Genomic DNA, 23,775 nt, shown 5'->3' on the forward strand with positions numbered 1-23,775 from the left:
AGAACTAGACAAACCTTCGGGGGGCTTCCATTGTATTAAAAAAGAACACATTTATTTAAGAAGGGATTTCGACAGCGTGTGCAAAACATGGCCTGTGTCATTTCAGACAAATGCCAGCAGTGGCTTTTCCAAGTTATTATTGTAATTAAAGCTCTTGATAATATCGAATGGAGCTCAGTGACAGTGAGCACGGCCTAACAGACACGGATCTGACAAATCCATTCACTCATGAAGTACACCGAGTATCGCTTTGGCATATGAACTAACAGCTTCATATCTTTCACCCCAGACTGGCCGAGATGACCTCTCTTCTGACAGTAAGAGAGGCTCACACACAGTGTATTCAAAGTGCTGCAGCTCAGTGATGTTCTGCAGGGTTGTCACACTGCCTCATGCTCTTCTCATTAAATGCCTCCAAGGGTACCAGTTCTCTTGAGGAGACTCTAGGGTTAGGGTTGAGATGTTTAGTTCTTTATTGAGAGATTGAGGGGACTCTAGGGTTAGGGTTGAGATGTTTAGTTCTTTATTGAGAGATTGAGGGGACTCTAGGGTTAGGGTTGAGATGTTTAGTTCTTTATTGAGAGATTGAGGAGACTCTAGGGTTAGGGTTGAGATGTTTAGTTCTTTATTGAGAGATTGAGGGGACTCTAGGGTTAGGGTTGAGATGTTTAGTTCTTTATTGAGAGATTGAGGGGACTCTAGGGTTAGGGTTGAGATGTTTAGTTCTTTATTGAGAGATTGAGGGGACTCTAGGGTTAGGGTTGAGATGTTTAGTTCTTTATTGAGAGATTGAGGGGACTCTAGGGTTAGGGTTGAGATGTTTAGTTCTTTATTGAGAGATTGAGGGGACTCTCGGGTTAGGGTTGAGATGTTTAGTTCTTTATTGAGAGATTGAGGGGACTCTAGGGTTAGGGTTGAGATTAGTTCTTTATTGAGAGATTGAGGAGACTCTAGGGTTAGGGTTGAGATGTTTAGTTCTTTATTGAGAGATTGAGGGGACTCTCAGGTTAGATTCTGTTTGTTAAGCACTAGAGAGCAGGTACCAGCGTGCTTGCAGATGTTTTTATAAATACAGCGTGCCTCGCTGTGCTCCCCTTTAAGGGAGTACTTGTTTACCAAAGGATATCTCTGCTCTAAATATGTGTAGATCAGCCAGTGCAGTGAATGACAGAGAGCCCTCTGTGGAATCGACCTAGTTCTGAAATAGCGGTTTCCTCCTTTCCAGCAAACACAGTTTGTGTGAGCGAGTCTAAAGTATCTAACTCACTCCCTGGTGTGTGTGTGAGTGAGTCTAAAGTATATAACTCACTCCCTGGTGTGTGTGTGAGTGAGTCTAAAGTATCTAACTCACTCCCTGGTGTGTGTGTGAGCGAGTCTAAAGTATAAAACTCACTCCCCGGTGTGTGTGTGTGAGCGAGTCTAAAGTATAAAACTCACTCCCTGGTGTGTGTGTGCACAACACTCTTGCCCAGTTTGTCATCTCCAGTACTGTAACGCTCTCCAGGGCATGGCAGCCTTCTTTAATCTAAAGGAAGGTGACAGGGGCTCTGGATCAGGCCATGTTGTTCCACATATCCCCTCACATCCTTCACGTCAAGCTGCTTGTCTCTGTTCCTGGTAACTTCATTGGGGTGCAGTGCAGGATGTGTCTGTATTGCTAACTTGAGAAGCTCTGCACTCGTCTTCACTGCTCTGTGCCAATTGAATGCACCTTCACACCAGCTTAATCACATTCGTCTCCGAAGGCATCATGAAAAACATTTGTAATAACAGTACTGTAGCAAGCAATGTATTAAGAGATACTGCGGGTTCCGCGAGGGGCTCCCCGTTCACACACCCGCCCTCCAGGCTGTACTAACGACCCCCCTTTCAAGCTCCTTGGCTGGGATTTCTTTGTTCGATCAGCCCACCTTGTTGCTTTATTTCTCATCCTCCCACGCTGTGAACAAAGGGAAACAGGAATAGGGCTGCAGTGAAAGTTAATTGGAGAGCAGGCTGTTCCAGCGAGGGGTCCCGTCTTTCATGTGTGACATCATCACCGCCACGCTCCCCCGCAGAGTGCAGACTATGCGATGCAGCTGCAAGGAGAGCCTCTTCCATGGACAGGCTAGCCGTGCACCCCGCTGCCCGTGCTCCTGTGCCTCTGCTGCTGTTTGCACACTGAAGCAAAATGAATTCAGGATTTCAATCCGGCACTCCGATCTGCTTGTGGTTAATCCGGTTTTGCTCCTTGTTCTGTTCACACCAGATTTGATGCAGTTTTGTTTTTTCTTCTGTGTAGACGCACTAAAGCTGCAGTTAACCCAGCAGTCAAGTGAGTTTATAAATAGCAATGTATCTGATACTGGTTAGTATACTGGCCTAGGGAGTGAAGAGGCCGTTACACTGTTCTGACGATCTCCTTTACTACGTTCAAAGTGTGATTTCATTAGCAACTGGAACCCACCCAAGAATACGACGTCATGCCAGAGCCCTCAAGCCTTCCCTTATTAACTCGATCATTGCGCTGTAGCCTGCTGTAGCACTACCGCTGTCTCTTGAGTGACGTGTGCGCGTCCAGGTGCTGTGTGATGCATGTGAAGGAGCAGTGTGGAGTGAGAGGACTGACGCACGCATTATTCATGGGAACGCACAATTTAAACAAAGTGGCACTCATGGCTTGAACCCAGTGTAATTGGAGCTGAACCTTTCTTTTGTGGTGTTTACACCAGAGACGGGACTCAAGCAGGAGAGACAGAATCCAGTTGAAATGAAGCAGCTTATTAAAACGTTCCAACTGAGCTTTATATTTCAACAGGTGTAGATTTAACCACAACCATATATAAATGTTAACAAACACATTCTTGAAAGTTTTGAAATTTGTACTTTCAGATGTAATTTATAAATGTTGAAAATGTCTATACATGTTTTTTTTACACTTGGGGATTCAACATTTACCTAACAGATAAATCTGAAAAACATTAGCGTTCAGCAATTAAATCTGAAAAAAAATAAATCTGGGTTTTCACAAAATAAATATTTATTTTTGCCAGCTGAATCTAAAGCGAACATGCAAACGAGCCCCCGCCCACTGAAGCGTTTGATTGGACGTTGTGTGCTGCAGAGCTGCCCTTCACTCCGAGAGCCAATCCCTCCGCTTCCCCGCCTCCTCTGCATACAATGCCAACGTTTTTGTGTTTTTGTTTTTGTTTTTTAACAATTTTTTTTGGTTAAATACGAGATTGACATCAAATCCGGGTTGAAATATCAGTGCTTTACTTTTACACTTGGCACCCCATACATGGCTCTGATCACTGCAGCTTCACTGACACACTCGCCACTTCAAACATCATTCCTCCACTTCAAACATTGTTCCTCCACTTCAAACATTGTTCCTCCACTTCAAACATCATTCCTCCACTTCTACAAGTCCTGGAGTGATCGTCAACGGTTACAACTTGGACTGATTAGATTGAGTTAGTCACAGTCGCGCCCCCTTGCTGACTCTCTGCGCCCCACGCTTTGCGCATCCCTGTTTAAACTCTGGGGAGTTACCGGTTAGCTCAGGGGTGTCAAACTCAGCTCCTGGAGGGCCGCAGTGTCTTCGGGCTTTCATTCCACCCGAGCTCTCAGTTATTAATTGGTCTAATGATTTAATGAATTGGACACATGTAACACTCCTCTTCAGACCTCAAAGTGTTTCAGAGGCAGCGTACCTTGAATCAAGTGTGTTTTTAAAACCAGCAACTGTAAAAGACCTTGAAAAGTATGAAACACGTCCAATTCAACAAATAATGAGATCAGTTCTGTTAAGTGAGAGTTTCAGTTGGAATGAAAACCAGAAGCCCCTGCGTCCCTCCAGGCCTGGAGTCTGACCCCCCCCCCCCCCCCCGACTCCGTAGTTTCTTTAAAAAGAAAAAAAAAGAAATTCACACTAAAGACATTTTAATTGCGTCTCAAGAGAAGCATTGACACAGGTGCTTCCCCTCTGCATGTGTGTTTTTTTTGTCTTGTTAAATAGTGACACTCTGAAGTAACTCCACATACTGCAGCTGCGATCTTCTTTCGGATCGCTTGACATCATTAAAAAAAAAAAAAAAACTTTGCCGAGGTCCTGAACACAGAACAGGCGCCCTGCACCCTGCAGCCAGCATGTTTACTGGTTGTGTTTACTGGTTTTGCTTACCTCCTGTTCTCTAACACATCGAGTAAAAAATTGTTTTTTCAGAGAGGAGGGCCATGCTGCTTGTCTATGGCTTCAGTGCTTCATGTTTTTGAGCTCCTGTGTGCTTGTGCGTCTGGCTCCAGAGATAACTCTGCAATGTGATCCCTCACACCACGAGGGAAAGGGAAAGTCAAACAGCCAGCCCGGCGAGGTGAATGAGAGAGTGGCTGTGCCTGGAAGGATGAGAGTGGAGATAAGGGAGAGGGGGGGGGGGCTTCTATTATCACAGAGTAATGAGATTGTGGACAAGGGGGGATATGATCTGCAATTGCTTTACAGGATTTAGCAGCTCAGAAAACTAATACCACTCAAGAGCAGATGAAATTGAGCACCAAATGAAGGTGATGGACCCTGGATTGGAGGGGGTGGTTTTATCTCACAGGGGGACAGGACCGTTGCTACAGTTAAACAACTCCAAAATGCAATTGAAAGGTTTGTCCCTTTAGGTTTTTCTAAATCCTTTTTCCTGTGGTTTTATTAGCTCTTGTACCACTGTGCTCGGCTCCCCTTATCGGCAATCATTTCTTGTCTTGTGACAATACAGCACAGTGGAGCTACAGCACCTATTAGACTCCAGAGCAGAGGAAAGAGCTGTGCAATCATGAAGAGACAGAGAGGGTGCTTAGAAAGTGTCAGTGTGACTGCTGCGCTGGACTGAGAATTGATTTATTGATCTAGAGTTGCAGTCAGGTGTGCTACAGAGCAGTAGAGATCACAGCAGGGATCACAAGAGCTTTAACCCAACAGATGAGCTCTGAGCACCAGGTTAAGAAGACAGCGGCTGGTAATTGCATTTACACAAACACTGACGTGAGCAGTCTGGAACAGAGCATGTGTGGAAAAAAGTAATAAAAAGCTTGTTGATTTGCGCACTGATCTGGAAGTGTGCAGGAGTTATAAATACCACCGTGTCATGAGCGCTTGAGAGGAGTTATAAATACCAGTGTAATGAGAGCTTGAGATCAGAGTGACGCTCACAGGCTGGTTTGAAGGGCGAGGAGGTCTCTGGAGGACCAGGTCCTGCTTACCCAGAAATCCAGTCATGGGGACTGGAGGAGGAAGAAGGTTCAGGGCACAAGTGTAACAATGACCTCTTCATGTGTTTCATGCTGTACTGCGCAGGGAGAGTTTGTGTTGGGATTTATATAAACGGAAATAACTGAGCAACAAAAACAAGAATTGTGTGCGTGCGTGTGCGTCAAGCCCCCTCTGCAGTGTTTGTGTGTATCAGTGACAGTGTGTTATCAGTGTGTGTGTGTGTATCAGTGAGAGTGTGTTATCAGTGTGTGTGTGTGTGTGTATCAGTGACAGTGTGTTATCAGTGTGTGTGTGTGTGTATCAGTGAGAGTGTGTTATCAGGGTGTGTGTGTGTGTATCAGTGACAGTGTGTTTCAGTGTGTGTGTGTGTATCAGTGTGTGTGTTTCAGTGTGTGTTATCGAGGTGTGTGTGTGTGTTTCAGTGTGTGTTGTCGGGGTGTGTGTGTGTGTTTCAGTGTGTGTTATCGGGGTGTGTGTGTGTGTTTCAGTGTGTGTTATCGGGGTGTGTGTGTGTGTTTCAGTGTGTGTTGTCGGGGGGTGTGTGTGTGTGTGTGCGTCAAGCCCCCTCTGCAGTGTGTGTGTGTATCAGTGACAGTGTGTTTCAGTGTGTGTGTGTGTGTATCAGTGTGTGTGTTTCAGTGTGTGTTATCGAGGTGTGTGTGTGTTTCAGTGTGTGTTATCGGGGTGTGTGTGTGTTTCAGTGTGTGTTGTCGGGGGGTGTGTGTGCGTGCGTCAAGGCCCCTCCACACTTTGTGTTTATTTTAGAAGCTCACAGCTCCAGCGTGTGTGTGCGTGACGTAGAGTGCAATCTCTTTAATCCGCTCTGAAAACACTGCAGTTATAAATAGCAGCAGGTCTTCATTGAGCGCCATTACCTGCGGCTGTGCTTCGGATGACTCCTATTTCACTTGCACTCTGGAATGAGAGCGTGTTGGTAATGGGAGGCAGTGCCAGGGTTGCCAGCCTCGCACTGCAGTAGGCTTTTTTACTGACATCATTTAAAAAAAACAATGACATACATTATAAAAGAGGCTATTTTGATGCCATCTCCCGTCCATGGAAGAGCTTGCTTTTCCATTGATTTTCAGGTAAATGAACCGAATCAAAGGCAGGATTGAGCTGGATTTGAACCAGCTGCCACGCAGTGAGTACGATATTTATTATGCATCCCCTTCTTTTTGTTTTCTTTGTTCAGACACAAGTTCTAAGCAGGGATCGCCGCCCCAAAAGTGCTCTCGAAAAGACACCCTGTACCACAGGACATACATTACAGCCTAAATCACACGGACTTGTGTGACTGTGCTTTTACACAGCAGATCACACTCGACACAATGCAATGTGCCACGCTGTCCTGCATGAGGTCTGTAGTAACACCCTTCATTAAACACATGCGCAAAGCGAGTCTCTGCAGGGACGTTGTGAAGGGAAGGTTAGCAGGGGTTTCACAGCAGAGGGAACTGTTCAGTGCTGATCTCATTCAGAATCTGTCCAAACTGCTGTCCTTGCTCTCTGGAGATGGAGGGCACTTGAAAAGGCACTGTGTGTCTCAACTCAACAGCAATGCACCCGTTTGGTGCTGATTTTACTTTTTTTAAGCTGATCTTGAAATCGGGTTGATTTGATCCCAAGCTGCCTGTCTCTTGTCGCTCTGGATCATTCCACTGTATTTAAAATAACTAGAAAGGACTGCAGTATAGTTTTAATATACGCTGTGTGTAGGACAGCGGGGGCGTTTTCTCATGTTCTTAATTAGATTGTTTCAGTGTCCGATGCACAGGGAATAAAAGTTGCCACTGACAGCTCATGCTGGAAAGCAATGCAGATTGAAATCCGGGATCAGTCTTTTAAAAGAACATTGCTGGAATGGACTGGAGAGAGAAGAGTCAGGCAGCCTGGCAGGAGAATCGGATTCATTTCTTACAGGCATGATTAAATTTCTTCCTTAAACAAAGTCCAGGGCTGCAGCCAGTTCTCTGGTGAATTTGCTCAAAGCGCTGAAGTCTGTTCACTGGGCTCGGTTGGAGATCGTTCTGGATTGGTGTCTGTTCTTGAAGGCAGCCCCGTGGACAGACAGAGACGGTCTGAGCGTTCAGATTGGCACACACACACTCGTCATACTCCTCCAGCCCCGCAGGGGGCGCTGTGCTAATGAGCGCTGCCCGCCGCGGACTGTCTCGTGACTCGGCGGCGTGGCAGCTCCAGCTCCTCATCCTGAAAATAAAAAATACAGTGTTTTACAGATGTGGAGAAGCAGAGCGCTCAGTAAACACGGTTCACTCACAGGGAGACCACGTACTGTACTTTACTGGATAAGTGCCCTGCTTTCAGTATTTCACAGACTGTTTCAACAGCACGTCAGCGCTGTATAACACATGCATTTGTGTTTGATAACAGATCAGTGTTTTCTTTCTTTTTGACAGGAGCGTGACATGATCTGTTCATCGTGCTGATGAGATCAGAGAGGCGGTGGGCGTGGCTCACCGTGTCACATGTCTCCTCCTCCTCCTCCTCCGTGTGCTCACTGTTCTGATTGGACGGCTTGAACTCTCCCCTCAACGCCTCTGTTGCTTCCTCCTCGTAGTCAGTCTGGTAATCTGACTCGTCTGGGGAGGAAAGAGTCCAGTTCAACTCAAGCACTGAAATACTACAAGAGACTGAACACACTGAACAACATCAAGTCTATGAGGAAATGCAACACACTTCAGGACAAACGTTTCCACTACAAGTATTATTATTTCCAGAACGTTTTCTAGTTCTGTATGAGATATAATTTCTCCAGCAGCTCAGCTGCACCTGCACTCAGGTTCCCAGCGCACTGGACTGGAGTCACGTCTTCACAGTGTACAGACAGTCTGAACTGTTGACAGGAAACCCGCCCCAGAACGCGTGCGTGTCTGTAAGCGTGCGAACACAAACCCTGCTCCGTGGCACTGCAGTAAATCCACTTTCTGCTTGAAAAGCTCGTCAGTGGAAGGCATCGAGTTTCCTGTCGTGTTTCTAAACGCAGCTCCAGCCTTGCTGACCGTCTCTCAGCTCTGCAGCATGACTTCCTCTCAGAGTCGGGCGCAGTACTCACCGTCCACCACGGCGGGTTTGACTGACTCGATTCGGGACACGATCTCAGCCAGGTCGGTGAAGGAGGCGTTGGGACAGGTCACCACCTGCAGGGCACCGGCTCAGACAGAGGCAAGCGTTAGTCAAGGATCAACACGGCTTTTCAATTGCAATGAAACATTCATTAATAATAATAAAGACTTCAATCAATTCTATCACTATGTATAACATCCCCACGTTTTCACTTTTTATAGGGTCTATTCTTGCTGAATGAATAATAAAGTGTTCAATAGACCGATTATTGATGACTATTACTGATAATCAATACTAGGTAACTGCTTGCTGACTGCACCACAGGGAGTGGCCAGTTTAAATGTGTGTGCGTTCCAGTTTAATCCAGCCACGCTGCTGAGCGTTCTGCCACTCAGCCACGCCTCGCTCGCTCGCTCACTCACGTCAGAGGTCTTGGTCTTGTGGAACTCCTCCTGGTGTCGGTCCTTCAGCATCTTGTCAACCACCCCGCTGCGGCGCCACACATCAAACAGAGTCTGCCCATGCTGGTACCCCACCTCCTGACACAGACACACACACAGACAGACAGAGTGAACATCTTCACTACAGGGATGGCAATCAGACTCACTCCAGGTTTTACTATGACCTCGATTAGCCCGCAGTGTGACTAGCTAACAAGCTCAGGTGTGTCATTCTTTTTAGGCCTGTGAAGGCACGGTGCAGGGATGGAAATAAGACTCCCGTTGTTTAGCGGTTTGAGCCCTGCCTGGTTTAATAAGGCACACCTACCTTGTTACCTATACCCTGTGTTTAATCAGGTAGTAAACCCAGGAATGAATCACACTGCTATGCAATGGGAGTCTTGTTTCCCATCCCTGCGTTAACACCGTTCAGTTCCAGCCCCACAGACAGACTCACCAGGATCTCGTTGAACTTGCCGAAGTCCAGCGTGCCGTAGCGGTCAATGGGCGGCCGGATGTACTCGCAGTACTCGCTGCTCTTCACCATCTCCAGCTGCCTCACGCAGCACACGTAGGCCAGCCGCGTCTGGATCTCAGCCATGTCCAGCACCTGCACAGAGTCACGACACAACACAAATTGAACAGGCTCTGCTGTCAATGCGCCTGCTGTGCCCCAGCAGTTCTGAATGTCTGCTGCTTTGTGGCTGGTCTTGTGATCGGATTGGTTAGCAAGGATCAGAGCCACGCCCCCTCACCTTGACCTTCTCACTCAGCGGGTTCCAGCGTTTCCACAGCAGCCACCAGCCCGACAGCGAGTCCCCGTAGTTGGTGAGGTCCGTCTCGTCCTGGCTGCCCACGTCGATGGCAATCACCACCTTCGCACCCATGGACCGCGCCACGTCCGCTGTGGGGGGAGGGGGTGTGTGAAAGAAAAGAAAAATCCTGTCAGCAGAGTGTCAGGTGCAGGAGCAGCCAGTCTATACAGAGTGTCAGGTGCAGGAGCAGCCAGTCTATACAGAGTGTCAGGTGCAGGAGCAGCCAGTCTATACAGAGTGTCAGGTGCAGGAGCAGCCAGTCTATACAGAGTGTCAGGTGCAGGAGCAGCCAGTCTATACAGAGTGTCAGGTGCAGGAGCAGCCAGTCTATACAGAGTGTCAGGTGCAGGAGCAGCCAGCTCTCACCTGGCAGGTTGTTGATGTAGCCCCCGTCCATCAGAAGGTGTCCGTCTTTGGGGTCACACAGGGGGGGCAGGTACCCCGAGAGGGACATGCTGGCACGGACATATCGCCACAGCGAGCCTGCGAGAGAGGGAGAGGGGAGAGGGTTTAATTCACGTTGTATGTCTGGGGGGAAAACTGCTACAGATGTTATGACCTCCATTTAAAAACCGATCGATCCTGAACAACAGCACATACCGTAGTGCTGGAAACCACTTTACCATTTCTTTCTGTAAGCACACACGTGACAGCTGGCTCTGTCCGGCACGCTGAACGAACACAATACATGCTACTGAAACAGCCCAGTAACCATTACAAGGCCCTTTGTGTGCCAAGGTTAGGCAGAAGCAGGCTCTACCTATGCAGGGGCCCTGGCTGCTGCCTGCAGGTCACTCTGTCTGAGAGTCCTGCCCCTGCCCCTCACTCACCGTCTGTGTGGACCCGCATGGCCGAGGCGGTGATGTCAGTGGTGATGTTGAAATAGGGGATCCACAGGTCCTGCAGGGTATTAAAAACAACAGGGATGGAAATCAGACTCCCACCCCATTGCACAGCACTGTGATGCATTTACTGGTTTAATAAGACACACCTGAGCTATCCTATACACTAATCAATAATCAAGCATGCAGCAAACCCCGCACACACAGAGTGGATCAGCAGAGACGACAACACTGCCAGGGACTAGAGAGGAGAGCCCAGCTGACTCCCAGTCTGCAGCACAGGACTGGCATTCAGACCCTGCCCCTCACACAGGCTGGCACACCACGACAGACTGGCTGGTATTAGCATGCCTGGAGAGTGAGAGAGTGTGACAGTGTGCTTCTGGAGAGTGACAGTGTGTGTCTGGAGAGTGTGAGGAGTGTGAGAGTGCGTGTCTAGAGAGAGAGAGAGAGAGAGAGAGAGAGAGAGAGAGAGAAAACGAGAGTGTGCACATCTGGTCCCACCTCGATCTGCTTGCTCTTGAAGATGCTGCTGAGGCCGGAGTTGAAGGAGGCTCCACTGAACATGGAGGTGATAGGGTAGGTCAGGTCCAGCACCTTCTTGAACCAAGAAGTCATCTCCTGCAGGAGAGAGATTGAGCCTGTCAAACCTCTCAACACACTGGCTCCTCCAGTGCAGAAACCAATACTGCACCTGTCAAACCTCTCAACAGTGTGTGTGTCAGCGTGTGCATGTGTGGCTAATACCACTTAATATTACAAATAACAGAGGACTGCAATTTTTCACTCTGCTCTGACATTTATTTATTTTACACACTGTCAAGAAAGGGGGAGGGGGGAGAGAGTTAATACTCTGAGAAAATGAATAGGACTGCTAGTCTCATATGTGAAGCTGAGCCAACCCGGGCTGGGCAGGGCAGCGCTGTGCTGTGCTGTGCTAAGCTGGGCTGGGCTGGGCAGGGCAGGGCACTGCACTGCAGTGAATCCCTATCCAATGTGTGCTGGATCTCGCTGCACTGCAGTGTGCTTCACAAGACCTGGCTCTTCATGAAGACTGATGTCATCACCAGCTTACTGCTTGTGATCTGGTTAATAGGGGTAATGAATCTTGAGTTTGATGAATAAGGATTTGTGTGTGTGCTGCACTGTATCACATTCTAACAAATGGCTTCATGTAATGAAAGTGGTTGTGCTGTAGATGACTCCCGGGACGTCCTTGGAAAATAAGAGACCCCTCACTCAACGGGACTCTCAGTCCCTCTCTTTCTCCCAGCCCCCCCCCTCTCTCTCTGTCCCCTCTCTCTCTCTCTCTCTTAACCCCCCCTCTCTTTCTATCCTCCTCTCTCTCTCTCTCTCTCTCTCTCTCTCTCTCTCTCTCTCTCTCTCTCTCTCTCTCTCTCTCTCTCTCTCTCAGTCCTCACCATTGCCCACTCCCGTGCTCGGATCCTCATGCGGTTGAAGCTCCTCTCCTCTGCGTACAGGGCGCCCATGAAGGAGCCGATAGAGGTCCCGCCCACCAGGTCAATGGGAATGCCAGCCTCAGTCATCGCCCGGATAATACCCACCTGCGAGCAGCCCCTGCCATCCAAACACAGAGGAGTCAGAGAACACAACATGAACCACTGCACAGCTCAGCACTGGAGATCTGAGAGCCAGCTGATTCAATACAGTCTAGTATAGAGAACTCAGTGCTGTACTGGAGATCTGAGAACCAGCTAATTCAATACAGTCTAGTATAGATAACTCAGTGCTGTACTGGAGATCTGAGAGCCAGCTAATTCAATACAGTCTAGTATAGAGAACTCAGTGCTGTACTGGAGATCTGAGAACCAGCTAATTCAATACAGTCTAGTGTAGAGAACTCAGTGCTGTACTGGGGATCTGAGAGCCAGCTAATTCAATACAGTCTAGTATAGAGAACTCAGTGCTGTACTGGGGATCTGAGAGCCAGCTAATTCAATACAGTCTAGTATAGAGAGCTCAGTAGTGGGGATTCAATACAGGTTGGAGAGTGAGGGTTAGCCTGAGATAACCTTATGATCTGGCTGTAATAACAGCACTGATAGTCACTGTTTCTCTTCTGCAGTAACGCAGTAGGAAGCAAGGTGAAATACAAAAGCTCATTCTGGAAGAGGAACGGCAGCTCACAGACATGGCATCTGCTAGGGAGTGACTGAGCCCAGCCCGTGCCACTCAGAACACATCCATGTGTGAAAGCAGTGGGACAGGCCAGGTGCTCCGTGCAGAGGCAGCGTTTCACATCCCTTCACCCTCCCCGCCCCAGCCTGTCAAAGAGATTCACATCCAGCACACAGACCGACGCGGTGACAAACTAGCTGTCAGTCAAGCAGATTCAATCTGACACCCACGTAATGTTTTCACATGGGAGCCGAGAGAGAAAAAACACACTGAAGGAAGTGAACAGCACAGGGGCTTAACATCTTCAGTGCAATGTGCTCGGATTGGAGTCTGCTGGCTCTCACATGCCCAGCACTGAGCTCTCTACACTAGACTGTATTGAATTAGCTGCTCTCAGATCTCCAGTACAGCACTGAGTTCTCTATACTAGACTGTATTGAATTAGCTGCTCTCAGATCCACAGTACAGCACTGAGTTCTCTATACTAGACTGTATTGAATTAGCTGGCTCTCAGATCCCCAGTACAGCACTGAGTTCTCCATACTAGACTGTATTGAATTAGCTGCTCTCAGATCTCCAGTACTCTCCAGTCTCCAGGTTAGGATGGTGTCTGTACTTTCTCACTTTTCACGAAAACAAAACAAAAGAAAAACCTCTGGACTCCAGCGGAGGCTAACAAGTTCAAACACTGAGACTGAGAGAAAGCCCCAGGGAGGAATGGAGAGAGAGAGAGAGAGTGAGAGAGGAGAGGAAGGAAAGAGAGAGGGAGGAGAGGAGAGGAAGCAGAGAGAGAGAGATTTCTACAATGCACCAGTGCTTTGAAGTTGGCTGGCCCAGTGCAGCTTCAGAACAGAGGGAGGGATAAAATGTCAGAGCCGACATTTCACAGGGAGATGAAACGGAGCGAGCCGACCGGGAGAGGAGTGCGGTGCCACCTGCAAGCCCAGTGACAGCCCTGGAGGACTGCTGGACAGTGCCTGGGGCACACAGGGGACCGTCTCCCTGCTGCTGCGGCTCTACTGAAGTCTGCCCATGGAATAAAATCCGAAGGCAGCAGCGTTGCTAATCTGTGCGTGTCTCTGCTGTTTATAGAACACAGAAATATCATTACTGTCAGCCCCAGGAAGGAGGCACAGCATGCAGCTGCCCGCGCTGGAATCACACGCGCTCTGTCAGGGCTTCAGCATGGAAAATAACACAGTGCCGTTCCTTTAAAAATAAGTTAACCAACCGGTAATTTAATGTTGCATAACGTGTGGCTGCTGCTCGCGGGAGAGGCTGGTGCTCCGGCACGCCCATACAATTACTGATGCACCACTCTGCAATTGACAGAGATACCAGGGCTGGAATTATAGCACAGGATAAACGTCTCACTTCGACAGAATCACCCCCCACACGGAGCACCTGGCTGAATACATGGAGAGGCTGAGCTGTGCCTCAGAGACGTGGGGGAGAGGGTCTCTGATGAAGGTCGCAGCGTGTCCCCCCCCCCACACCTCGGAGTGATTCGTCACGCACGCGAGTGACAGGAAACCTGAATTAACGAGAGATTTCATTTCGGAGGTTCTGCAGGTCTCCGCTCAGGTTTCCAGGCCTGTGCGTTCTCTGCGCGGGTCGCTACATTAAAAGTCTGTCTGGGACTCACCTGGCACCTCCGCCCCCCAGCACCAGCGCGATGGCATTCCCAGTCAGGACCCGCGCCAGCCGAGAGAAGTCCGAGTGCCGGTCCGGAGTCTTCTGGAAAACACGCTGGTACATCTCTCTCTGCGGGAGACAAGAGTCCCGTCATCATCTACAGCGCTACGGACAGTCTGTTCTGCAATTCTGTGCTGCTGCTGCTCCCTGCTGGACCCCCCTGTAAAGGAGATGCAGTCCTGATCGGGTTCATGTTAGCTGCAGAACCCCGGACCTCACTGCTAGGGACGGAGAAGGGCGTTCCACGGTGCATTTCAAAAAGTTTATTCGACTACTTCAACGCTGTTGAGTTCTGGGAGCACTGACGGTAAAGCCAGGCACTGTACTCAAGGTTAGCTGACTAGCAGATTAGTTTTACAGCCCTACTGAGACTAGCTGCACAGCCCTGTGCTGCATGTGCTGGAGCCCAGTGCTGCACTGGAGCCCTGTATTGCTGGTACCAGTTTGGGCAGGCTCCGGTTTGTGAAGACACGGCGCGGGCAGCAGAGGTGCAGGTGTCGGGAGCACCAGCTGCGCATGTTGAGCCACTCCACGGTGCGGTAGGGGGCGGGGCCGTCCTCGCGGTGCAGCAGGATCAGCTGCTTCTGCGCACGCACAGCCGTGCTCTCCAGCATGCGCTCCAGCTGCACAAACGACAAGAGAACGATAGAGATGAGCTGCCCAGTGCACGGACACAGAGTCCACCATCCCTCCCTCCCTCCCTCTCTCACTGCCCAGTGCACGGACACAGACTCCACCCCTCCCTCCCTCTCCCTCTCCCTCTCCCTCTCACCCCTCCCACAGTGGGCTCCTGGTCTCCCAGCCCCACGATGAGGATGCAGTCTGCCTGGCGGATGCAGCGCTGGGTCCAGGGTGTCAGGCTGCTGTCAGACTGGTACAGAACGATGCGATGGATATCCTCCTGCTGCCCCAGCCAGCTGGACAGGCGGTACTCGTGAACACTGCATGACACACAAACACAAAGGCATGACACCGTCCATCAGCAGTCATGCACAACGTATTCCACACGCCACAGGACTGCACTGAAACACTGAAAGAAACCGAGCAAGTCCAGTGACAAACGAGTCCACGAGAAGAAGTCACTCTAGCGGCTGGAAAACAGACAAAGCCGTTGAAAGACTTTCAGCTCAAACGTTTGTCACTGATCTTATTTAGTTTGTCTTGGTGTTTCTGAATTGAGTCAGTGTTGCACAAGTCTCTCCAGGTCTTTATTTCAAGCGGGTCCTGAATCAGTTCATTGGACTTCCACAGAGTCACTTAACTAATTGAGGACCTGACTGAAAGAGTTCTGCACCACTGAATTAAACAGAGTCTCTTTGAAAGAACAGCGTGATGAAAAGGGCAGCGATCCGGTCAACATCACCTCACACAACACAGATAATCCTGAGAATCTGGAACACGGGACTTGAAAACTAATCTGGAGCAGTGAGATGAGGCTCGGCTGAAGCCGGATCAGAACCCCCGATGGTACCGATCCCCAGCGCATTTTACCTGTCCAGCGCTGCGGACCCCAGCCTCTGCTTGATGCTGTCACTGGTCAGCAGTAACGTGGGACCTAGCGAAGAGCAAACACAGTGTTACACAGGCAGCGCTTTCCACTTCTAGCTCTGCAGCGTGCAGGGGCTTTTCATCTGTCATACTCTGTTTCTTGTAAAAGGGCAGCGCACAGTGCATCTTGCCCATTACGTGACAGAGTCCTGTTCCCATGTGCTACCAGCTGCACCCTGCCTGTGCCCTGTGATGCGCGCACGGTTACTGCTGGCGAGAGTCAGTGCCAGCTCGCCCGCCAGCCCTCCGCACAGCCAGGGATTAGCAAATGAAGATTAATTATTGTTTCCAGACAACGGCAGAAAGCAAAGATCAGCTGGGATTTCACTCCTCAATCCCTCCGCTACGAGCCTGGTCTGTCAAGGAGATTAACAGCTTAAAAAAAAACAAACAACAACAACAACGCGTTTCAGAAACCCCACAGACACAGAAACACATATAACACACACACACACACACACACACACACACACACAGAAACACATATAACACACACACACACACACACACACACACACACACAGATGCACAAACACACACAGACACACACACACACAGCAGAAGCAGGTCAGGTGGGGAAAGGGTTCCTAATGAAGGCGGCTGGTTCTGCTTGCAGTGATCAGCCCGTTTGGGTTTGGTGTTTGATGTTAGATTAGAATACAGATCACACCAGGCTCACAACGAGACAAGTTCAAGTTTGATTATCCGGAGCTCGTTACTCTGAGTGCTGCAGTGAAGACAATCACAGCCCCTAGAGCTTTATCTGCAATCACCCCACCTGCCAGCTCAAACACACAGGACAGCTGGCAGGGAATCTGACCCCAGCTCAAACGAATTCCATATCTGCAGGAGATCCATCAATCAGAGACGTGCCTAATTACACCAGGGCGCCCGTGAGGAACCGAGCCAGGATAATCAGCAAGGACCCCCTCAGACTACTCTCCCCTTTAACACACGAGTACAGAGTGACGAACACAAACAAGACGTCAGAGAGCAGGGCTGAGCGCTGTTCAGAGAGATGCTGACAGACAACGTTAGAGAGATCCAGACAGACGTGTGCAGCGTGACACACACAAGAGACGACAGAAAGCGCTGTTCACAGACACGCAGGTCAGACAGGCAGACAGAAAGTGCTGTTCACAGACACACAGGTCAGACAGACAGACAGAAAGCGCTGTTCACAGACACGCAGGTCAGACAGACAGACAGAAAGCGCTGTTCACAGACACGCAGGTCAGACAGACAGACAGAAAGCCCTGTTCACAGACACGCAGGTCAGACAGGCAGACAGAAAGCGCTGTTCACAGACACGCAGGTCAGACAGGCAGACAGAAAGTGCTGTTCACAGACACGCAGGTCAGACAGACAGACAGAAAGCGCTGTTCACAGACACGCAGGTCAGACAGACAGACAGAAAGCGCTGTTCACAGACACGCAGGTCAGACAGACAGACAGAAAGCGCTGTTCACAGACACGCAGGTCAGACAGACAGACAGAAAGCGCTGTTCACAGACACGCAGGTCAGACAGACAGACAGAAAGCGCTGTTCACAGACACGCAGGTCAGACAGACAGACAGAAAGCGCTGTTCACAGACACGCAGGTCAGACAGACAGACAGAAAGCGCTGTTCACAGACACGCAGGTCAGACAGACAGACAGAAAGTGCTGTTCACAGACACGCAGGTCAGACAGACAGACAGACAGACCGATGGCCTCCAGGGCGTGCTGCAGCTCCAGCGTGAAGGCGGTCATTGGCACCTCCTCCGAGACGGGCAGGATGGTCACAGTGGAGAGGTTACTGGCCGGGTTCCCAGCATCCCACTTACTGCCAGAGCTGTGCAGACCCAGGCCACGAGCTGCAGGGAGGGAGAGAGGCCATGAGGGGGGCTACCACACACCCTGTAAAGCACATGCACGCTGTGCAGACCCAGGCCACGAGCTGCAGGGAGGGAGAGAGGCCATGAGGGGGGCTACCACACACCCTGTAAAGCACATGCACGCTGTGCAGACCCAGGCCACGAGCTGCAGGGAGGGAGAGAGGCCATGAGGGGGGCTACCACACACCCTGTAAAGCACATGCACGCTGTGCACATCCAGGCCACGAGCTGCAGGGAGGGAGAGAGGCCATGAGGGGGGCTACCACACACCCTGTAAAGCACATGCACGCTGTGCAGACCCAGGGAGGCAGAGCCAGGGGGTTATCGCACACTCACACCCCCTGTGGAGATCACTCACCTGACAGGGGCCCGTTGACTTGCTGCAGGTTACCTAGGATCTTCTGACCCAGCAGGTGAATGAGGCGCGTCACCACCTGGGGGGGGGAAGAGAGAGGAGAGGAGAGGAGAGGAGAGCGCAGGGGCAGCGGGAGCCCCCCTTTCAGCTGCCTGTTTGTGGACTGGGGGGATGAGTCACCGCCTGCTGCCATGGCAACATCGCGGGATAAAATGCAGCGTTGCGTCCAACAGGGAGACGGCCTGGACCACAGGAGACTTCAAACAACAACAAACAACAAGCAGAGACACCCTGCAGCCATCAGCGCCGGGCTGAACCGGACCCAAGCACAGGAACCAGACTGCAGTGTAACCCAGCACAAACAAACTGCATCCCAGCACCGGTCTATCAGCCAGCCTGAATCTACTATAGCAATGCACCAGTCTATCACAGCCTGAATCTACTATAGCAATGCACCGGTCTATCACAGCCTCAATCTACTATAGCAATGCACCGGTCTATCACAGCCTGAATCTACTATAGCAATGCACCAGTGTATCACAGCCTGAATCTACTATAGCAATGCACCAGTCTATCACAGCCTGAATCTACTATAGCAATGCCCCGGTCTATCACAGCCTGAATCTACTATAGCAATGCCCCGGTCTATCACAGCCTGAATCTACTATAGCAATGCACCGGTCTATCACAGCCTGAATCTACTATAGCAATGCCCCAGTCTATCACAGCCTGAATCTACTATAGCAATGCCCTCGATAGGCCATCACAGGGTACTGCATCTCAAACTCTTTATAACAGGACTCCTGAAAACGCGGTCACTACAGCCTCGCCATCGAAACGGAAAAGCAATCCTATCAACGACGCTCACAGCACAATGATTTCAGCATTGTTCAAAAGGATTGAAGAAAAAAAAAAAAAGCAGAACACAGGTTTGATATTTCGAGGTTTAGATGAATCTTTTGTCTTTGATTGCCCATCGTTCCCTAGGAGGGAGGTGCAGCGTTTCCCCCGTGCTCAGAACCTTCAATTTAGATCTACCCAATGGAGTTCCAGAGCAAACCCTGGTCATGGAATGTGAGAAGTCTCTGCAGGGGTGCTGCAGTGCGTCTCCGGGGGCTTACCTGCGGGTAGCGCCTCTTGATGGAGTTCAGCGCCCCCTCTGGCAGCTTGGCCAGCTCCGAGTCTCGCACCGCGTGGACCGTCGTGGCACGGGGCTGATGGGTGAGAGCCTCCACCTGCACACAACAGAGACACAGGAAGAGTGAGCGCAGAGTGAGCACACACACACACAGAGTAGAGCAGAGCACACACACACACACAGAGTGAGAGCAGAGTGAGCACACACACACACACACACAGTGAGCACACACACAGAGCACACACACACACACAGAGTGAGAGCAGAGCACACACACACACACACACAGAGTGAGAGCAGAGTGAGCACACACACACACACACACACACACACACACACACACAGTGAGCACACACACAGAGCACACACACACACACACACACACACACAGTGAGAGCAGAGCACACACACACACACACGAGTGAGAGCAGAGCACACACACACACACACACACACACACAGAGTGAGAGCAGAGTGAGCACACACACACAGTGAAAGCAGTTAGAAACAGACTGTGCACAAGCACAAGACACAACAGAGACACAGCCCAAATATAATCTACACAAAAACTAAGCGTTTAGAATTAGGATGTGCCAGGGCTTGGGGTGTGGATAGACAGCAGGGCTCAGCTGAGCAAATCACTGGTTTAAACAACCCAAGTGGGTTCCTTGCTGAGGGTTCTGAGGTTGCTGAGGGTTCTGAGGTTGCTGAGGGTTCTGAGGTTGCTGAGGGTTCTGAGAGTTGCTGAGGGTTCTGAGGGTTCTGAGGTTGCTGAGGGTTGCTGAGGGTTCTGAGGGTTCTGAGAGTTGCTGAGGGTTCTGAGGGTTCTGAGGGTTCTGAGGGTGCTGAGGGTTCTGAGGGTTGCTGAGGGTTCTGAGGGTGCTGAGGGTTGCTGAGGGTTCTGAGGGTGCTGAGGGTTGCTGAGGGTTCTGAGGGTTGCTGAGGGTTCTGAGGGTTCTGAGAGTTGCTGAGGGTTCTGAGGGTTCTGAGGGTGCTGAGGGTGCTGAGGGTTCTGAGGGTGCTGAGGGTTCTGAGGGTTGCATGTTGAGGGTTACTTGCTGAATCCCACGCCAGCTCATCCCCTCTCTGTAATAATGAAGTCCTGCATGGATCAGGGACTGCAACACTCGGAATCCAATCTACACTAATCCCTTACAGGGGGGGATATATATTCACCGTGACATTTAAAACAGCGGTAACCATGGCACCAGCAGGCTGGCGTCTGGTTAGGAGCTCCACTGGGTAATTCTTAACCCTGCCAGCGTCACCAGACAGGAATGGCACTCGAAAACCAATCACCGCGCTGCTGCTGACGTAACCACGGGCTAAATACAGCAGCACCCCGACCCTGCTCGAGCGAATGAAAACAGGACCACAGAGCACCGAGCTGGCGATTTCAGGACTGATATTATAAAACAGGTGCTTAGCGTCACTCTCCAGTCTCCTGCCTTAAGATGTGACTCGGATAAGGAAGTAAAAAACAGCAGACAGACACAGAGATGCATCCTCTGACAAACCTTGTGTACGCAACACAAAATGCATCATATATGTACTCTGAACCTTAACCCCCCACAGCACACCATTTCAGTGAGATCTCCCCAGCAGTCACCACTCTGACCAGCAACACCCCTGCCCAGCCCTCCCTCACCACCCTGACCAGCAACACCCCTCCCCAGCCCTCCCTCGCCACTCTGATCAGCAACACCCCTCCCCAGCCCTCCCTCACCACCCTGACCAGCAACACCCCTCCCCAGCCCTCCCTCGCCACTGATCAGCAACACCCCTCCCCAGCCCTCCCTCCCCACTCTGATCAGCAACACCCCTCCCCAGCCCTCCCTCACCACTCTGACCAGCAACACCCCTCCCCAGCCCTCCCTCCCCACTCTGACCAGCAACACCCCTCCCTCGCCACTCTGACCAGCAACACCCCTCCCCAGCCCTCCCTCGCCACTCCGATGAGGTCCTCGTACTCCCCAGCCCTCCCTCACCACTCCGATGAGGTCCTCGTACTCCCCAGCCCTCCCTCACCACTCCGATGAGGTCCTCGTACTCCCCAGCCCTCCCTCACCACTCTGATGAGGTCTCCGCACCCGTACTCCCCAGCCCTCCCTCGCCACTCCGATGAGGTCCTCGTACTCCCCAGCCCTCCCTCACCACTCTGATGAGGTCCTCGTACTCCCCAGCCCTCCCTCACCACTCTGATGAGGTCTCCGCACCCGTACTCCCCAGCCCTCCCTCGCCACTCCGATGAGGTCCTCGTACTCCCCAGCCCTCCCTCACCACTCCGATGAGGTCCTCGTACTCCCCAGCCCTCCCTCACCACTCCGATGAGGTCCTCGTACTCCCCAGCCCTCCCTCACCACTCTGATGAGGTCTCCGCACCCGTACTCCCCAGCCCTCCCTCACCACTCCGATGAGGTCCTCGTACTCCCCAGCCCTCCCTCACCACTCCGATGAGGTCCTCGTACTCCCCAGCCCTCCCTCACCACTCTGATGAGGTCTCCGCACCCGTACTCCCCAGCCCTCCCTCGCCACTCCGATGAGGTCCTCGTACTCCCCAGCCCTCCCTCACCACTCCGATGAGGTCCTCGTACTCCCCAGCCCTCCCTCACCACTCCGATGAGGTCTCCGCGCCCGTACTCCCCAGCCCTCCCTCACCACTCCGATGAGGTCCTCGTACTCCCCAGCCCTCCCTCACCACTCCGATGAGGTCCTCGTACTCCCCAGCCCTCCCTCACCACTCCGATGAGGTCCTCGTACTCCCCAGCCCTCCCTCACCACTCCGATGAGGTCCTCGTACTCCCCAGCCCTCCCTCACCACTCCGATGAGGTCTCCGCGCCCGTACTCCCCAGCCCTCCCTCACCACTCCGATGAGGTCCTCGTACTCCCCAGCCCTCCCTCACCACTCCGATGAGGTCCTCGTACTCCCCAGCCCTCCCTCACCACTCCTATGAGGTCTCCGCGCCCGTACTCCCCAGCCCTCCCTCACCACTCCAATGAGGTCCCCGTACTCCCCAGCCCTCCCTCACCACTCCGATGAGGTCCTCGTACTCCCCAGCCCTCCCTCACCACTCCGATGAGGTCCTCGTACTCCCCAGCCCTCCCTCACCACTCCGATGAGGTCTCCGCGCCCGTACTCCCCAGCCCTCCCTCACCACTCCGATGAGGTCCTCGTACTCCCCAGCCCTCCCTCACCACTCCGATGAGGTCCTCGTACTCCCCAGCCCTCCCTCACCACTCCGATGAGGTCTCCGCGCCCGTACTCCCCAGCCCTCCCTCACCACTCCGATGAGGTCTCCGCGCCCGTACTCCCCAGCCAGCTCCTTCTTCCCGTCGTCCTGCATGATGACGGAGCGCAGTCGGCCGTTCAGCACGATGTAGGTGCAGTCAGACTTGTCGCCCTGCCTGCAGGGGGCAGCAAACACAGGCCTGAGAGGGAGGGGAGGGTCCCTGAACAACAAGGGGTGGGGGCCTAAGCTTCAGCTGTCTATAGGGGGTGGGGCCACAGGACAACAAGGGGAGTGGTCTGACCAAGATGGGGAGGAGCATCAACACAAGCTGTCAGGAAGGGGGTGGGGCCTAAGCACAAAGAAAGGCTGTCTGTCAGTGAGAAGCCCAATCAGACAGGAGCGGGAGAGGCCTCAGCTGTGGCTGTCATGGAGACAGGTGCTGTTACATCTCAATGAGAGGGGATTGCAGTTGTCGTCAGTGCTGGTCTCCTGTGGTCTGCTATCCAGGTCAATCAGCAGTGAAACTCACTCAATCACAGATGCCAATTAGCAAGATGAAAAGCTGGAGTACCGGCAGCTGCGTCTCACCTCATTATAAGAACAACTCCATGTGAAAAGCACCCCACTGTGGAGGGGGGGAGGGGGGTGCACCGCTCTCCTCTCTCCAGCAGGGGGGACTAGACAGCAGCTCTGAGGCTGGTTCTATAAGGATTGCAATGCTGTAGTCCAGGCTGCTAGCTCAGTGCTAACTCAGGGCTAGCTCACCTGTACACGGCCCTGCCTGCCTCCACTGCCATCCAGTCGAGAGCGAAGTCGATCTGCCGGACGAAGGGAGACATCCTCCTGACCACAGAGTGCGCCACACTCAGGACCACGCCGGGCTCCTCACGCATGATCCTGCAGGACCACACGTCAGCATTAATACACTGCTCAGCACTGGGGAGCGTTCACCCTCTCCAGCAAACCGGACACAAATAACCAAGACTTTGAAACACTAGGCTGAAGCTGCTTCTTATTAGTTTTAGGAATCTTTCAGCTCGCGCTGATCTGCAGCAAAGCGCTGTGAGATTGCATGGAAGGCACCCACTCGTAGAAGTGCGTCTTGGTGATGGAGAGGAAGCTGCAGTCGCGCTGCGCTCGCACAGTGAAGATGAGAGGCTCCCCGGTCAGCACTGCCAGCTGCCCCACCAGATCCCCCGGGTGCGTGATGAACAGGCAGGTGTCCTCCTCGCGGTCGATCATGCGCTGGTAGACGTGGAGCAGCCCCGAGATCACAAAGCGAATAGTCACGTCCTGCAGGGACACAGAGACAGCACTGTCAACCCATCTACCTCCATATCCGTCTTCAAAACAAACAACGCCACT

General features: G+C 51.8%; 1 protein-coding gene across 1 annotated transcript in view; it reads right to left on the minus strand.

The window, feature by feature from the left end:
• Positions 1–3,907: 3,907 nt before the first annotated feature.
• The window catches only part of LOC117396926 (patatin-like phospholipase domain-containing protein 7), a 28,509-nt gene continuing 8,641 nt past the window's right edge, over positions 3,908–23,775 (minus strand). Inside the window, exons 17-36 of the mRNA XM_059005599.1 lie at positions 23,498–23,703; positions 23,176–23,307; positions 22,462–22,585; positions 19,163–19,276; positions 18,045–18,120; positions 17,516–17,665; positions 15,752–15,815; positions 15,033–15,201; positions 14,701–14,883; positions 14,211–14,329; positions 11,848–12,004; positions 10,931–11,047; positions 10,415–10,484; positions 9,951–10,067; positions 9,525–9,673; positions 9,227–9,379; positions 8,752–8,868; positions 8,319–8,403; positions 7,724–7,845; positions 3,908–7,453 (exon numbers count right to left, since the gene is read on the minus strand). Coding sequence (XP_058861582.1) covers positions 7,388–7,453; positions 7,724–7,845; positions 8,319–8,403; positions 8,752–8,868; positions 9,227–9,379; positions 9,525–9,673; positions 9,951–10,067; positions 10,415–10,484; positions 10,931–11,047; positions 11,848–12,004; positions 14,211–14,329; positions 14,701–14,883; positions 15,033–15,201; positions 15,752–15,815; positions 17,516–17,665; positions 18,045–18,120; positions 19,163–19,276; positions 22,462–22,585; positions 23,176–23,307; positions 23,498–23,703 — 2,490 coding nt within the window. The 3' untranslated portion in view covers positions 3,908–7,387. The remainder of the gene's footprint in view (positions 7,454–7,723; positions 7,846–8,318; positions 8,404–8,751; positions 8,869–9,226; positions 9,380–9,524; positions 9,674–9,950; positions 10,068–10,414; positions 10,485–10,930; positions 11,048–11,847; positions 12,005–14,210; positions 14,330–14,700; positions 14,884–15,032; positions 15,202–15,751; positions 15,816–17,515; positions 17,666–18,044; positions 18,121–19,162; positions 19,277–22,461; positions 22,586–23,175; positions 23,308–23,497; positions 23,704–23,775) is intronic.

This window comes from Acipenser ruthenus, chromosome 31 (genome assembly GCF_902713425.1).
Source record: "Acipenser ruthenus chromosome 31, fAciRut3.2 maternal haplotype, whole genome shotgun sequence".
Taxonomy (NCBI): Eukaryota; Metazoa; Chordata; class Actinopteri; order Acipenseriformes; family Acipenseridae; genus Acipenser; species Acipenser ruthenus.